The sequence below is a fragment of the Schistocerca cancellata genome, chromosome 2, assembly GCF_023864275.1.
Source record: "Schistocerca cancellata isolate TAMUIC-IGC-003103 chromosome 2, iqSchCanc2.1, whole genome shotgun sequence".
Classification (NCBI taxonomy): domain Eukaryota; kingdom Metazoa; phylum Arthropoda; class Insecta; order Orthoptera; family Acrididae; genus Schistocerca; species Schistocerca cancellata.
This window is the reverse complement of record NC_064627.1, coordinates 741920482-741937537: the sequence shown is the minus strand read 5'-3', so window position 1 is coordinate 741937537 and position 17056 is coordinate 741920482. Positions and strand designations below refer to the sequence as shown.

Here is a 17056-nt window from a genome sequence, read left to right as displayed (position 1 = left end):
TATTATCAATAAGAGACCTCTTGTTAGCAATTAAGTCAATTTACCAACTCATACTGCAGCCCACTTTAGGACAGGAAAGGAGGAAGAGATTTACAAGATGGGAAGCAATGAGAGTGTAACAGGAGGAATGTTGTAACTGAAACTTACCCAGCACTCCTTCTTTTGCCATTTTAGAAGGCAGCAGGCTCTGGCTTGGAGATCATAAGTGTTGTTCAGCGGATGGTGCTTATAAATTCGAAGTGTCCTTCTCTGACATTTAATAGCTGTGATGATCTCCTGTATTCGCCAAGGGACTGGCCTCCGATGGGGGATTTTCAGGAAATTGGCAGTTCTGCTGAGTGTAGGATCTTGTTTGAGGGTCTCTTCAATAGTATCATGGGAGGTGGCTTGGCTCTGAGCACTATGGGACTGAACTTCTGAGGTCATCAGTCCCCTAGAACTTAGAATTACTTAAACCTAACTAACTTAAGGACAACACACACATCCATGCCCGAGGCAGGATTTGAACCTGCGACCGTAGCGGTCACGTGGTTCCAGACTGTAGCGCCTAGAACCACTCGGCCACCCCGGCCGGCCATGGGAGGTGTATCGGGTGTTATGGAAGTGCTGAATATGTGCCAATCAACGTTCCAGTTGAGTTTTGGCATAACGGAAAAAAAACAGCCTGTCAAGGAGAGCTTCGCGAGCTTTCCATTGAAAAAATTGTGTGTTCAACAAAAATGAGCAGACGAGCCATTGTTCAGTATGCAAAGTTAAATATTTAAAAATGTATGCTCTAATAAATATCACATTCAGTGGTTTTAGAGCTGCCCCATAAATGGTTCTGATCATTAGAATCAATCAGTAAAAGGAAGAGTGTGGGCTAGCTGGAAGATCAAATTGATCTCATGGTCTGTCATTTCTTCCTTGGGTGTGGGGCAAGGAACATTGTAAAGGGAGAATTCTATATTTGTTCATATTCATACCATATTTGTTCCATCATGGTAGTAAGTGCATTTGGTCACTAGATGTTGTCTCAAGGACTATCATACATACTTCACTAGATGTTCTTTCAAGGTCAATTCTGTTCTTATAACAGACTCAATAATTATGTAAAATGCGTGACTATGCTGCAGAGAATCAGTTTTCTGAAGATGTTATGTAAATCACTGAGTACAGTAAAAGCAAGTGCTTCATAGCAAAAAGGTGGCGATAATGGGCGTTACAATTCCACTGGATTATGTTTGCATGTGTGTTCAATGGCAGTGCAAACAGGATGCAATTTTTAATCAAAATCACTAACACATGCTGGTTGTCAGCTATTTGCATGATTTGAATAGTCGTGGAGGCAAAATCAAGCTTAAATGAGTGCTGCTGGGTCTGCCTGCAATGTAGTAACTTCTTCTCCTCAATGACCTCCTCCTCCATACGAAATATGGATTCAGTATGAAGAGTATCAGATACGAGCCTAGTAAAGATGAGGAGTGGGCTGTTCTGTAGCCAAATTTTCACATTTCTTGCAGCTGCTGGCTGTCATTATGGTGCAGGGATGCAATGGTTTGGGTAGTATGGCCAGGAGGGAGATACCCAAGGTGTCAGTCAAGTATACAGCTTTAATATGATAGCAGAGGGGACCATGATAACCTATGCAGATGTACTGGTAAGGGCCGCTACAGCCCACTGACATGGTCCTCGTGGTATATGATGGAAGGGTTACTTTTTGTGAGTAGCTTGCTCTCATCTGGAAAGAGTGAAGGTACTTCTGCTTGTTCCTGCCTTCTTGATATGTTAGATGACAAAAAGTCTTGAACATACATATTTTGTTCAACCTCTTGTGACACAGCAGGTTGTGATCAGGGGAGTGATTCTCAATATATCTGGTGCACTAAGATGGTTATACACAGGAGGTATACCTGTGCAGTGTTCATCTGCAATATGTACAGACAGATTTAGTCATAAAACTAAATATTATGTGGTTAAATTTCATATTCTTAAACACCTCATAAGCATTTGCATCACATTGGTAAACCACAATCTTAACTTTATCTGGAAGTCACCTTCAAAACCTAACATGAATGCTCTGCTGTCTACATTGTTAATTTTAGGCACTCACTGAACCCACCTGATAAAATGGATGCCACATTGTTCCAAACTGGCAGCTCATTACTGATCCACTTGAAGTATGAGGTCCCTATGGAACATCAATTTCTTGACGATATTAAGATCCCGTGATGGGTATTAGTGACAAAAATGTCGCCGAGTTTATCAAGCTTAATGGTCTGTGGTTGAGTGAAGAAAGCTGTGAGGCTGTTTTAATCAGTATAGATCCACTCCGCATTTTGTTTGTTGAGGTGACTTCACAAAACTTGTCTTCAATTTCCTCCACAAAAATAATGGCTGTCATTTGAGAAGGATGCACTACCAATGGTACAGACCAGGAATTGAGGCACATATCTCCCTCTTTGTTTCACGGGTCGGTTTTCATCTCAATTTATACTTATTGAGGGAACAGTATTGGGGTTATATCCTTCTATACTGAAATGAGTCAATCACTCTGACGAGTCCACCGGAACCATATGAACATCAGCATGATTCAATTTAATTCTTTTTTATGTGACTGGTTCGCCTGGATGCCACCAAGCCTCACCAGGGGCTCTCCCCCAACTGCCCTCTCGCATGGAGGTCATCGTTCTGAGTTCTGTGTCCCAAATAAGGTAAACACACACTACAGGGAATTCATGGAAGGAACAGCACTGGCAGCATTCCCTGCATAGTCAGCACCTACCACCATACACATACCTCACAATCCCTCAGATAGACTGGCTATCCTGCTGTGTACCAGCACTAACTGTGGTTTGCACTACTGAAAATTTTTTTGAAGTGGAAAGTCAAACCCAGTGATAGGTGCAATTTTTTGGACAAACTGAAAGGTGTGTAGGATTTAACAAGTAAAGTAAAATTGAATAACAGAAAGCAGAGACCACACATTTCACTGATCATCCGCCTTGCTGGAATGAAGCACTTGCTTTTACTATACTCAGTGATTTGCATATTATCTTCAGAAAACCCAGCTCTCTACAGCTTAGTCACTTATTTTACATAATTATTGAGTCTATTATAAGAGCAGAATTGACCCTGAAAGAACATCTAGTGAAGTATGTATGATAGTCCTTGAGACAACCTCTAGTGGCCAAATGCACTTAATACCATGATGAAACAAATATGGTACGAATATGAACAAATATAGAATTCCCTTTGCAATATCAAAGATGGTATCTGTTGAAGGTTAAGTCAAAGGGATAAACAGACAGGGAACTGAATTGTGAGACAGGAAGGGAATAAATGTTACAATGGCTGAGAGCTCTCAAAAGAGCTGTGACCCCCTGGCAGGAGATCGGGGACGGAAGCAAGGATCATTTCCATAATATTACACAATCCATGTTCACATTACTGTTAAAGTAATTTTAATGTTTTTGTTGGTACTTGTCTTCCCTGAATATCTGAAGTTATGGTCTGTAACACAGATCACTGATCGTTTCACATGTGGCTGTAAGTTTGAGACTCTAGAAGATTTATATCATCAAAATAGTGATGTAACAAGCTCACAACCGAACTCAAATTCCATTCCTCATTTTAATGAGTATTCAGAACAAATATTTTGTAACTGAAAAGATAACACAATTTAAAATATCACTATTTATTTGTGCAGGAAATGTCGTCAACTTATGTCTTTCTTCTCCAATAGATTTTTGAAAACTTGTAATAAACAATTTCACTGTCACACTCTGAGTTTATTTTTGTCACACTGAATTTCACATTTTGCTGTTATGTATTATTGACCACTATTCATACCAATACAAAAAAAGATGAAGCTGTCATCAAATCAAAGATCAGTTAAGATGCTACAATGCTTTTCAAGTCATTTAGGTTGTTACTACTGGAAGCAATATGCTGTTGCCTTCCTCTAACCTTTGAAATGTCTTATCCAAGCTATCATAAAGGAACCTACACTTAACATGGACTCAGAACCATGATGCAACTTGTCATTTTTCACATTAAAAACCACTGCCAGAAGTGAAAAGTCATACATGAGGGAGAAAGTACCATTAATATGGTTATGTATTAATAGTAACAGCTACCAAAACAAAGACATTATTTAACAAATATAGATTGTTGGTCAATAAAAACATTAGACAGAATTAATAGAATAATAATTGCATACCTTGAAGGAACTGAAAACCAAATTGCGTACTGGCTGCCCAGTTATCTTCTCAATTACTGCCAGAGAGGAGCTAATGACTTCCTCACTCTCATTCACAATGATGTATGGATATATGTACTAAACACAAAAATACATACTGCTGTGATAATAAGATAATTTCATCAGATTAGAGCAAGCTGTTTCAATATAATGTTATAAATTTCATCTATCAATAACAATCAAGTTACAATATACAAAAATAGTCACAAATTAACACAGTTACTATGAACCAAATTTCCTGTACATTCACATCTGCAAAATTTCTTTCATTCTGAACATTTAAATTAGCTAACTCAAAAAATATGAAGCATGATTGTAAATTAGGGTCATAAAATAATAACTATAAAGACAGTCATATTATAATATTTAATTAATGGAAGCTATTGTGTAGGACTTAATATATCTCTGACAGGAAACACAGGGTGTAATTAGGAAAGAGACATGTATTAAGCTATCAGGCATCATCCAACTGGGAACTAGTTACATGTGGTGTCCCACAAGATTCCATCTTAGGGCCATTACTTTTTCTTATGTATATCAACGACCTTTCATCTGCAACATTACAAGACTCCAAGTTTGTTTTGCTTGCAGGTGACACAAACATTGCAATAAATAGCAAATCAAATATTATCTTAGAAAGATTAATCAATGAAATTTTCACAGACATTAACAAATGTTTCCTAGCCAATTCAAGGTTTCCTGCCAGTATATGGTTAAAATATGATGAAAAAAATATAGAAGAAATTGACAGTGCAAAATTTTTGGAATTACAGATTGACGATAAATTTAACTGGAATGAGAATACCACAGAGCTGATAAAGTGCCTAAACAAATATCTACTTGCAATGCCAAACACAGTTGATTAAAAATAAAAAAAGCTATCATAACATGTTTACTTTCATTACATGTCATACGGGATTATTTTTTGGGTAACTCATTAAGCCAAGCCAAAGTTTTCTGCATTCAAAAACTTATAGGGCATAATAATAATAATAATAATAATAGAACATCCTGTGGATGCCTGTTTAGGGTCTAGGGATACTAATTACTGCTTCCCAATATCTTTATCCCTTAATGAAATTTGCCATTAAAAATATATCTCTTTTTCAAATCAATGGCACAGTTCATGGAATAAAATAAATAAGAATACTCTTCAAATAGATTTAAAGTCATTTTTTTCGGTCCAGAAAGATGTATCTTAATCGGGAACACACATTTTCAATAATTTTCCAGCTGTCATAAAAAGTTGAACAACTAATAAAGTTCAGTTTCAGACAAGCCTAAAGGATTTATTGGTGGTCAACTCCCGCTAATACACTAATGAATTTCTACGTAGAACCAACTATTGTGTATATGATTTTGTTTTCTTCTTCTGGAGCATCAGTCATGTCAAATTTTCAAAAAGTTATTTCTGTTATTTGACTGTACATAAAATTAAAATAATGTGAGTGTCAGTACAATCTGACTTCTGTATAAATTTAGTGCAATAAAACTATTATTGCAAATAAGTAGCACAGTGTACTGAACATTTACATGTCCTGTGACAAATCATTTATTACCTTTCACATGAAAGTATGTTTAAGATTTTTTTTCACTTATTCCACATCCATGAGGGACATTTCATTTGAAATCTGTGGAAGGTACATTATCATATTTCATGTAAATATTTATTACATTTTCTTGTTTCTCTGATAATGTCATACATCCTTGAGGGCCTCCTCACTATGGATCTGTTGGAACGAAAGTACACCTAATCTAATCTGACCCATATACCTTTATCTACTATCCACATGCCAGTTGCATCTCTTCCTGGAGTCTGTCGAATAGGAGTCATGTACTGTAGCATGATGTGCATGAATAAACGTGTTGCAACAAAGTAATGAAACTGAAAATGAAGTAAGTGGCAGACAGTTGTGACAGAACAAAGTACCAGCCTATTCATACTTGATATTCATACTTGGAGTGCGTTAGGAATTAATCATGACACAACATTTTTTTAATTCAAAGGGAATAAGGAAAATGCAGCATAAAAGGTCTCGAAGGGTAGCAGCAACTAGAGGAAAAAGCTAATCATTCTGTGTTGAGTAACCATTTTTTAATGCAATTATATTTAAATACACACAATATCTGTACAACAAATAATATGAAATGAGAACAACCTGGAACTCTTGCAGAATGAGTTTTTCACTTGTATTATCGATCTGCTCTGCCACCTGTTCAAGTAGTAACATCAATGTGGATTCTCCCAGAACCGACACCTCTGAAAAGAGGAAAGGAAGCAGTCGATGGCCTTCTTGTAGTAATAGTGTGCGAGCAGACTCAAATCCAAATAGCTTGCTTGCTACTTGTAGCGTTGCCACAAAATTACGCTTAGATTTGGAATGGCTCTGTACAGCAAACATTACTATGACCTGCATGGAACAGAAAATTTATATAGCTATTTCTGAGGTTATTTTCAATAATATTAAGTTTATTTGTAACAATGTCTTTATTACAAACTAATTTAAATGTACGTTTAAAATCATCTACATTTCAAAAGGTACTAAGCAAGTGTCACAGATATGCTTCAAAACCCTTGGAAATATAGGAATGGTAAATTTCAAATATTTAACACACGTGTAACATTAATAGTTTACATAAAATTTTACAACACATAATAGTACTGGCATAGTTCTAAAAAAATGGATCAAATGGATCAAATGGCTCTGAGCACTATGGGATTTAACTTCTGAGGTCATCAGTCCCCTAGAACTTAGAACTACTTAAATCTAACTAACCTAAGGACACCACACACATCCATGCCCAAGGCAGGATTTGAACCTGCGACCATAGCGGTTGCGCGGTTCCAGACTAGAGCGCCTAGAACCGCTCCCACCCCGTCTGGCTGTCATAGTTCTACTAAATATCTCAGTGTCACTGCCCTCCTTTCTTTTCCCCCAGGGTTAATTATGATTCAGTGGAACAATATCAGGTGTGAGGCTTTCCCACTGCTAACAAGGACTCTGCCTATCTGAGATCATCGCGCACAAATTTGTAGAATGACATAATGAAATACACAGAATGTGGATAGCTGTGGTGTTAGAATGAATTTAAACACTGTCTCCTTGATTATAGACTATAATCATTGTCCCTCCTTCCTTAATTTCACCAGTATTCTGGTAACAATGTTACTCCACATCAAATGAAACAAGAAGTCAGTGAAACAAAGATACTATCCGAAGTTTGATGAACCTCTGAAGAATGTAATTTGATAAATCAGGTAAAGCAATTGATGGAATTGGGGTGGGGGTCACTTTAAGTATCGTACAGCTACCACAAATGTTTGTCAAGCAAAAAAAACAAAAGCTGTAATGCAAGTTGATAACTAAATGTCCACTCAATATTTCTGGAATCCACATAATCATTATTATGGATAATTGCACTGTGCCTTCCACTGTGTTATCTCTCAACTATTCTCTGGTCTCAAATCATAAGACACTAACAAGTAAGCTGAAAACAGATATTCCAGATCACCAAGTCCTTCCTTTATTAGACGCACTGGATGGTTGCAATTAAACTGATGGTGTTCCAAATGCTGCAGTGCTAGCTATATGCATTGCAGGATGCTGAAACATCATAGTTATGTTCATTGATCAGTGCACTCACAGCATATATGGCATTGTAAGCAGTCATAATGTGAAATCTTTCATGTTTTGACATCAGCACGTTCTTTGTCACTTGGCAACAGTGAAACAAAGATACTGTCCAAAGTTTGATGAACCTCTGAAGAATGTAATTTGATAAATCAGGTAAAGCAATTGATGGAATTGGGGCGGGGGTCTTTCGTGAAGTGCCTGTCAGTGTAAAGGGTTAAGAAAGTGAAGTTTTCAGTATGAGACGCAATGACTACTGGGAAGAAAGACCATGCACTGTTAGTAAAATTGTTTTATCAAAATAGCTGCAATAGCAGTGCTGCACTGCAGAAATATTGCTGACAGAAACAGCTGCGAAGAAGCCCCAGGTCGATAAATGGGCTAAGAAGCATGAACACAAAATTTGAAGTGAAGGTGAATTAGGTGGTGCATCAGGGAGTGGGAGACAACCCAGTCCCATGGCAGTTGATGAAGTTAGTGCAGCCATAGCCAATCGTGCAGCACAGGCCTCAAATTCTGCAGCCAGTGCTTTGGGGAACTGTCTCTCCCCTGGTCAATAGTTCAAAAGATTTTGCAGCTCATTTTACACTGGTATCCCCACAAGGTTCAAAACGTGCACCAGATGAAGCCCCAAGACAGGCAGAATCTCTAGGCAGCCTCAAGATGTGTGGCCTTCCAGATCCCCTGACGTAAACCCACGTGACATCTGGTTGTGGGGATAACTGAAAGATCGAATCTATCAGGGATGTATCTGGACCCTTCCTAATCTGAAAGACAGCATACAATGACATATCGCTCTGATTACATCGGATATGCTGTGAGCAACTGTTGACTATGCCGTGTTGTGGATGCAGCATGTTGCAGAGTCGGGAGACCACACTGAACACGTTCTAACTAATGACTATATTCTAATAAACATGCCAGAACTACTGTTATCAAGTGTTTAATTGTCCCTCCCTTTTCCTGTATCCACACCAAGTTCTGACAACTTAAAAGTGCCATATTTTCACCTCGTGGCAAAACTGGAACCACTTTTTTTTTTTCAGCATACTCCATGAGCACATAGATTAATGAACATAATGTTTCAGCATCCTGTGATGTATACGGCCTGCACTGAAAGCACTCAGAACACCTTCAGTTTAATTATAACAATATGGTAGAATCCAATCACTGTTAAAAAAAAATGAAAAAGCCATAGATCCCAACAGAGACAATTTCTCCTGGCCACAAATGTTGATTTTGTCCACAAAGAAGTAATAGTCTTGTACAGTAATCAGAAAAGCCACTGTGAAGTTTGGGAAGAAGGAGACAGGTAATGGGAGAAACGAAATAGTGAGGATGGGTCATATATCATATCTGGACAGTTCAGTAAGGAAGAAGGAAAGAAAGAAGGTTAGGGTTTCATGTCCCATCGACAATAAGGTTATCAGAGATGAAGCAGAAGCTCAGATTATGTCAAAAATGGGGAATGTGCTGTTTCAAAGGAACCATTCTAGCATTTGCCTGGAACAATTTAGTGGAATCACAGAAAACCTAATCAAGGATGATCAGAGGTGGATTTGAACAAACATCCTTCCAAATGCAAGTTAAGGGTGCTAACCAAAGCACTGCCGGTAACATTCGTGATTCTCAAGTCCCCCCCCCCCCCCCCCCCAAAAAAAAACTAATTATTTTACTGAAGTTACAGTGTGTTCAGAGACAAAACCTGTTCAAATATTTCTTAACCAAAAGTTTATGCTAGAAGACATTTTTGAGGCTCTATTACCTAAAGCTCCCAAACTAATTAAGAGAAGTGGTCGACAATAAAAGAAACTCCAAAGACAAGTGAGTCTGTGAATGTGTGAATATGCTATTATTCATTACATATCAACAATAACTGGTTGTTGCACACTGTCAAAACTGTGGAACTTATTTCTTTTCTTTTTGCATGTGAATATTAGATTTTGGTTGTAATGGAGTGACACATGCATTAATATTTACAAGACACCAGACTTTTTTCAGGGATTTTTCATAAATGCTAATTTTGAAGGGTCAGAGAAGCCAAACTGTTGTGAACAATGTGCTGTGCAGTGTTAGAGGTAAACACTTTCTATTGTTTTCCAGTTTCTTGTTTGCTATAGTAGTAGAAAATGTACATTATTGCTTGTCACCTTATGAGGAATAAAGACTGCCTGGGAAAAACAAAACACCAGGAAGACATGGTTGCATAACGATGTCACTTCATAAACATGTACACACCATCAGTGCGTATGTAAATGATTACAGCTGGAATCCTCTATGACAGGTAGAATGGCACCAGAATGAATTAGTGTTGTTCATGTTTAGTGATGCTACCAGACCTGACAGAGATGTAAGGAGTGTGAACAGTATCAGATACTGAGTGATTACTGTGAAGGATACAGATATGCTATGTACTTGTGTGAGGCAATGCCACTGTGAAGGATACAGAGATGCTATGTGTACTCGTGTGAGGCAATGCCACATACTTGGGTGACACACCATTATCAGCACCTGACAGAGTTTGAAAGGAGCATCATGTAGGTCCCCACTTAGCTATCTGGTTGAATCATGTAATATCCAGATTTCTGGGACATTTGGATGTAACAGTGAAGTCATGTTGGAATGCACTGGAATAAGTGAGACACATGCTTGTTGTCAAGGTTCTGGTCCACAGTGTCTGACCACCACAAGGGAAGATCACTGTATTGTGGAGCTATTACATTGTAACCCCTACACATCTGCGCCTGCAATCCGAGAACAAGTGATTGACTCCATGTATCATTCTGTGACATCCTGCACCAATGGTTGCAGAGTAGCAGCAGCTCGACTAGGAAACTACTGTGCCAAGTGCAGGTTGATGTCAGTGTCACAACACAAATGGCTGCATTTGGAATGGTGCCGTGGCCAGGAAGCATGGGCAGCTGATGAATGGTATTGCATTGTGTTCAGTGATGAATTGCAGTTCTGCACTATCGCTCATGACCATCATCCCCAATGTAGGGCAGTGATATGGGGAGACGTCCCATTTTTCCAAACTCTGACTTTAGGTCAAGGCTGGTAGTGATGGAGGGAACTCTTACGGCACAATGGTATCAGGACATCCTATGTACTCAAGTGCTACCTCTCATGTGACAGTATAGTTGTGCCAATTTTCGACACAACAGTGCTTGTCCACACATCGCACATGTCTCTGTAAACTGTTTCGAAGATGCTATGATACTCCTGAGGCCAGCAAGACACCCAGATCTGTCCCTTACAGAACACATGTGGGGCCAGCTTGGATGTAAACTCCATCCCAGTCCCAGTATCCAGGATACCAAGTACCTGTTACATCAGTTGTGGGCTAGCTTGCCTCAAGAGAAGATACTTTGGCTTTCCAACCAAATCAGTGCGTGCATCCAGGCTAGAGAGAGTGTAGTGCCATACTGGTAAGCGGGCTCATGCTACTAAGTTCTTTGTGAATTTGACTCCATTTTGCAATCATTGAAATTTCATTTGGTCTCCTGGTCACCTTCAGTATGCTTCACTTTTTGTTTTGTCAGGCAATGACAAATGTGATAAAATGTGGAAATTAAAGTCTCCTGCTGCATTTCACAGATTTTATGTTTTTATGCTCAAATTGTTAACTTACTTATTTTCAGAGCAAAACAGTCATTAAAAGTACCTGAGAAATTTCCTGCAAGTCTTCAGTATGTTCTAGAAAAACATTAAATTTTGCTACAGTACTTACACAGCCCAGCTGAAGTCGATATCTTGTAAATAACATTTGAAGAGATATGCCATGAGCTTTGACTATGGCATTTAAACACAGCCTGGAAACACTTGTACAACTTGCATTTACGTGTAAAGCCAAAGCTACAAGGGCAGCAGCAGTATGCAGCAGTATTCCTTCTATGCGCACATTACTGGAAAAGAAAAATATGGTGGAACTGGCAGTGATGGTAGTAGTAGTTGTACTGGTAGGAGAAGGAGAATGAGCAATGGAAAGTGTAAGATCAATCAGGGTAAATATAATAATAATATAAAATACACATTTTACTTATTTTCCTTAGATACACTGTTGTAATCTGTAATGGACTTCAAAGTCACAATTTTTCATCATAGTGTAACAAGTGCTAATAAAATAATGAGGGGAATGGCAACAGCTCCAAAATAGATGTGATGAACTGCAAGCATATAAAATGCAAGTACACAGCATGCACATGTGCATGTACGCACACATGCATGAATGCAGGCGTGACTGCCTACACACACACACACACACACACACACACACAACCCTTAGCCTTGTTGACTGCTTCCACTCTCACAGGCATATGTTCAATCACGTGCTGTAAGGTTTCTTGGGGAATGGCAGCCCATTCTTCACAGAGTGCTGCACTGAGGAGAGGTATCGATTGTAGTCGGTGAGGCCTGGCACAAAGTTGGCATTCCAAAACATCCCAAAGGTGTTCTATAGGGTTCAGATCAGGACTCTGTGCAGGCCAGTCCATTACAGGGATGTTATTGTCATGTAACCACTCCCCATAGGCCGTGCATTATGAACAGGTGCTCAATCATGTTGAAAGATGCCGTCTCCATCCTCAAATTGCTCTTCAACAGTGGGAAGCAAGAAGGTGCTTAAAACATCAATGTAGGCCTGTGCTGTGATAGTGCCACACAAAACAACAATGGGTGCAAGCGTCCTCCATGACAAACATGACAACACTGTAACACCATCACCTCCGAATTTTACTGTTGTCACTACACACACTGGCACACGACATTCACCGGGCATTCGCCATACCCATACCCAGCCATCAGATTGCCACATTGTGTACCATGATTCATCACTCCACACAACATTTTACTACTGTTCAATCGTCCAATGTTTACACTCCTTACACCAAGCAAGGCGTCATTTCGCATTTACCGGCATCATATGTGGCTTATGAGCCGCTCAATCATGAGATCCAACTTTTCTCGCCTCCTGCCTAACTGTCATGGTACTTGCAGTGGATCCTGATACAGTTTGGAATTCCTGTGTGCTGGTCTGGATAGATGTCTGGCTATTACACATCACGACCCTCTTCAACTGTCAGCAGTCTCTGTCAGTCAACAGATGAGGCCGGCCTGTACGCTTTTGTGCTGTATGTGTTCCTTCACGTTTCCACTTCAGAAACAGTGGACCTAGGGATGTTTAGGAGTGTGGAAATTTCGCATACGGACGTATGACACAAGGACACCCAATAAGAAGGAAACACAAACTCCTCTCATGAAACAGGAATTTGATGAAGATATAATACATGTGCGTCACAAATAATGTGACTTTACTACCACTCCCAGAAACTCAACAATCTCGAATGTAATGAGCATCATCAAACAAGTCGCCATCCCCCCTCTCCCTCTCCCTCTCCGTCTCTCTCTCTCTCTCTCTCTCTCTCTCTCTCTCTCTCTCTCTCCAGCAGTGCTGGAATAATATATCAAGGAACTGGTCAAATTCTGACAAACGCTTGACCTGATAAACTGAACATTTCAGGAAGCGAGAGACAAGCACTCAATGCACCTACAGGAGAAAGCAAACTCATCTCCCTTGCAGCTGACAAGAGTAATACTAGAGCTGTTCTCCAGCATCTTGTACACAAAATGTGCAATTGCTCCTCTGACTTCATACAATGTTTGCAAAGAATTACATCTTCAGGGCAGAGCCACATGGTCAGTTTCAGCATTTTATCAACCTTTAGTTAATATACCTGTTGGAAAATCACTGCAGCTTATCACACAAAAGTTTCATACAACTGTGAAGAACTCTTTAAACAGGTGCTGCATCCATTTACTTTCTATATATGGAATTTGAAATGAAATATGACCTCATTACAGCACATCAGCTGATGGTGTCATGGTCTGGTATTGAAATATAATGCTACTTGGTATAAACATTAACTATAATACCTGGTATTTTTTCTTTCACAATTTTCACCAGGTAAGATGTCAGTCTTTTAGCTGTTTAGTTGTCATACTCATAAAGAATGATGCACAATAGTGTAGCACAACTGGCAAATAGTGTGACTGCTTTCACATGCGTCTTTGATTGGCTACAGAATGCCCAGGCCAAGGCTGCAATAGAAAATGGTAGGTGGTTGTGTGTAACAGATTTCACCCAAGCTATCCACAGGGAAATAGCCCACAGGCAAAACAGGTTTGATAACAGGAGTGGCATAGGAGCGAACTACAAACTGCATAGGCTGAACAGTCAACATAATGTCATGTTTCAGGTGGACTACAAATTGTACTGGGTGAATGATCAATATAATGCCATGTTTCAGGTGGACTACAAGTTGCATAGGCTGAATGGTCAGTGTAATGCCACTTTTTACGTAAGGATTTGGGTATGATACCATTAATTTCAGATCTCAATGAGAAGCAGAGAAACCCATGACACAAGATACAGTTGATGTTCTCAAGATACAAGTGACAAAGGACAATAAGAAAAGTACTGAAACACAGACTAAAGTGTTCAATGGCACTCTGCCAAATTTTAATGTCTAATTAGATAGATAAAAAATCTAACTCACCAAGCAGCAGCAGAACACACACATAAAAGACTGTTGTGACTGCAAGCTTTCGGAGCCAGAGGACCCTTCTTCAGGCACAACAGTTGAGGGGAAAGGAGCTTGAAGGAGGAGCCATTGGCTCCGAAAGCCAACCAGTCACAACAGTCTTTTATGTGGGTGTTCTGATGCCACTTGGTGAGCAGATTTTTTATCTATCTAATTAAATAATTTTATCAATAATTGATTGTTTTCATTGTTAAATTTTAATGTCTGATTGGTAAAATATTTCAGCAACTTACCTTGTCGTCATCATCAGAAACATCTGATGTACTGAGCTGATAAGTGAGCTGCCCTTTCCTTCATGATGTCCCTCTATTTCCTCACCTGGCATCCCCATGCACCTGTTTATGATGTTCCATCTGACATCTTCTTCTCATGGGTGGTCTCTATTCTGAATCAATCTGTACACAGTTTGCCCCTATAGATGTCACTTGACATTTATGTGCTCTGTAATGTCCCCTTCCCCTGGGTCATTTTGCAGCAGCCGGTGATCCGTACAAAGTCAGCTTTCAGCAGAACCAGTGGAATTTTTTGTTACATCTACCAGTTGAACAGGTGCTGAATAAATGCTGGTACCACTTACAGAATAGCAATCTGCTGCATGTGTATGCAGATAACATCACTCCTTCTGTAACTTAAGCATAGGTCGCCAAGATTTACTGAGTTGGTAGCCAGGGTCTATGTTGATAAGGGCTTCCCCCAACTTGTTCTGCACTGCCTTCATTTTGACACTCCCCCACAATATGGGAGGTTGAACCAACATTTTTGTCTCATAATAATTAGTGGACTGCTTGTGCTCCAGACAGTGCTCAGATACTGCACATTCACTGGTTTGTTCCAACCACTTGTTGCTTTGTGTACCACACAATGACACTTTATTTTCCTGTCATTTGATCAATGTATACCACATTCACAAGGAATACTGTAGATGCCTGGCTTCCATAATCCTAAACTGTCCTTTAGATTACAAGAAAGTTGACTGTCTGTGTCAATGGGCACATCACACATTTGAAGCTATATTTCCTGAGGATTTAAGCAGAAATGGAATCCGCTTTCTGCAGGTGTGCCAGCACCTTTAGTTTCTCCTCTTCCAGTTCTTCTTCATGACTGAGGTGCTGATGGACAAACACATTCAGTTTGCATAGTGGAACAGCAGTTTTTATAGGAACCTCTCATAAATGTTGAAGTTAAGCAGCCAAACATTCTTTACCTGATGCATCGTAAATCAAGGCCCTGCTTTTTTGCTTAGAAGAGGAGCATACTTAAGACTTTCATTCGCCACAGCCAAAAGCACAAGAAGCAGAAGAGTGAGTCTGGTGGAAAGTCAGCAGTGGTGATAGGAGTGTTGGAGTTATGAGAAAAAATGCCAAGTCAGTAGTCAGAGAGGGGTGGCCCTGGAGGTGAGCAAGTGTGAGTGAGTGTGTGTGTGTGTGTGTGTGTGTGTGTGTGTGTGTGTTTTACCAAATGTCTGTCTAACCAATCAATGATGGTTGCTGCAGTTGAAAGTATTTTTTATTAGTTAAATAGTTAAAAACCACAAACTGTTTCGAAGATTTTATTACTGTTTGTGCATGTAAACTGATACAGAGTGACGTCATGCGTCTTCAAGGTGGGACAAGAGCAGTTCACTACACGCTGTGGTACCGGCTGGCTTCGCAGTTATTCTGTACTGTGGTATCCCAGCTTGGAGAATCAGGGTGCACCACTGAATAAAAGGCACGCTGTGCCAATTGTGCTGATGTCATGGAAAACATACAACACTTAGTTATCTGTCAATTTACACAGGAATGTTATTCCTTGCTGTCAGACAGAGTTCATATAATGTCATATCAGATGAATGGACACTAACTGTATATGTGGTGTTGCCTTATATACACCAATTGTGACAGAAGGGACAACATAACTGTGTTCAGGGTAAGTGCTTTCTATTATTTAGCATAAAGTTGAAAATTTATTGAAGCTTCCAGATTCCAGCACACAGCTTCAACACAGAAATAGTCCATATCAACATGATCTATATGGTTTACCCCAGCATTTATTCGAGATGTAGCAGTTCAGGATTTGAGGATAACAACAGTCGCAATCTAACATGCATTTCACAAACTAGGGAATACTTCAGGTGTGTGTGTGTGTGTGTGTGTGTGTGTGTGTGTGTGTGTGTGTGGAAAAGTGGGGGGGGGGATGTTTACCCACGTGAGAGAGCGAGTACTTTAAGCTAGCTCAAAGGTTAGTGTTGTTTAAACAATTTTAAGTGTGCCCGTGTGACATTAACCATTTGTCTGGTGGTTAGTAGCTGCCTGTCTTCAGTTTTGTGGTTAGTAGCTGCCTGTCTTCAGTTTTGTATATTTTTCCCATACCAAAACTATCATCATATTATTTAGTGCAAAATTCAAATTCTGTGAATCTAACGGTTAATAAAATGGTGAATTAAGATCCAACAGTGTAGTATTGACTATGATAATACACAGATGTATCTGAAGCTTGTAACAATTTTCTTACGTAAACACAGATTACTTCAAAATATTTTGATAATGTCAAGGAAAACAAGAATTAAATACCATACACTGGGAACAAACAATATAACTCCTTTT

The 17056-nt window shown here is 39.4% G+C and overlaps 1 protein-coding gene across 1 annotated transcript in view; it reads right to left on the bottom strand.

Moving 5' to 3' along the window:
• The window catches only part of LOC126162547 (serine/threonine-protein kinase ATR), a 368495-nt gene that overhangs the window by 208967 nt on the left and 142472 nt on the right, over nt 1-17056 (bottom strand). Inside the window, exons 14-16 of the mRNA XM_049919128.1 lie at nt 11603-11777; nt 6400-6651; nt 4202-4318 (exon numbers count right to left, since the gene is read on the bottom strand). Of these exons, the coding sequence (XP_049775085.1) occupies nt 4202-4318; nt 6400-6651; nt 11603-11777 (544 nt within the window). The remainder of the gene's footprint in view (nt 1-4201; nt 4319-6399; nt 6652-11602; nt 11778-17056) is intronic.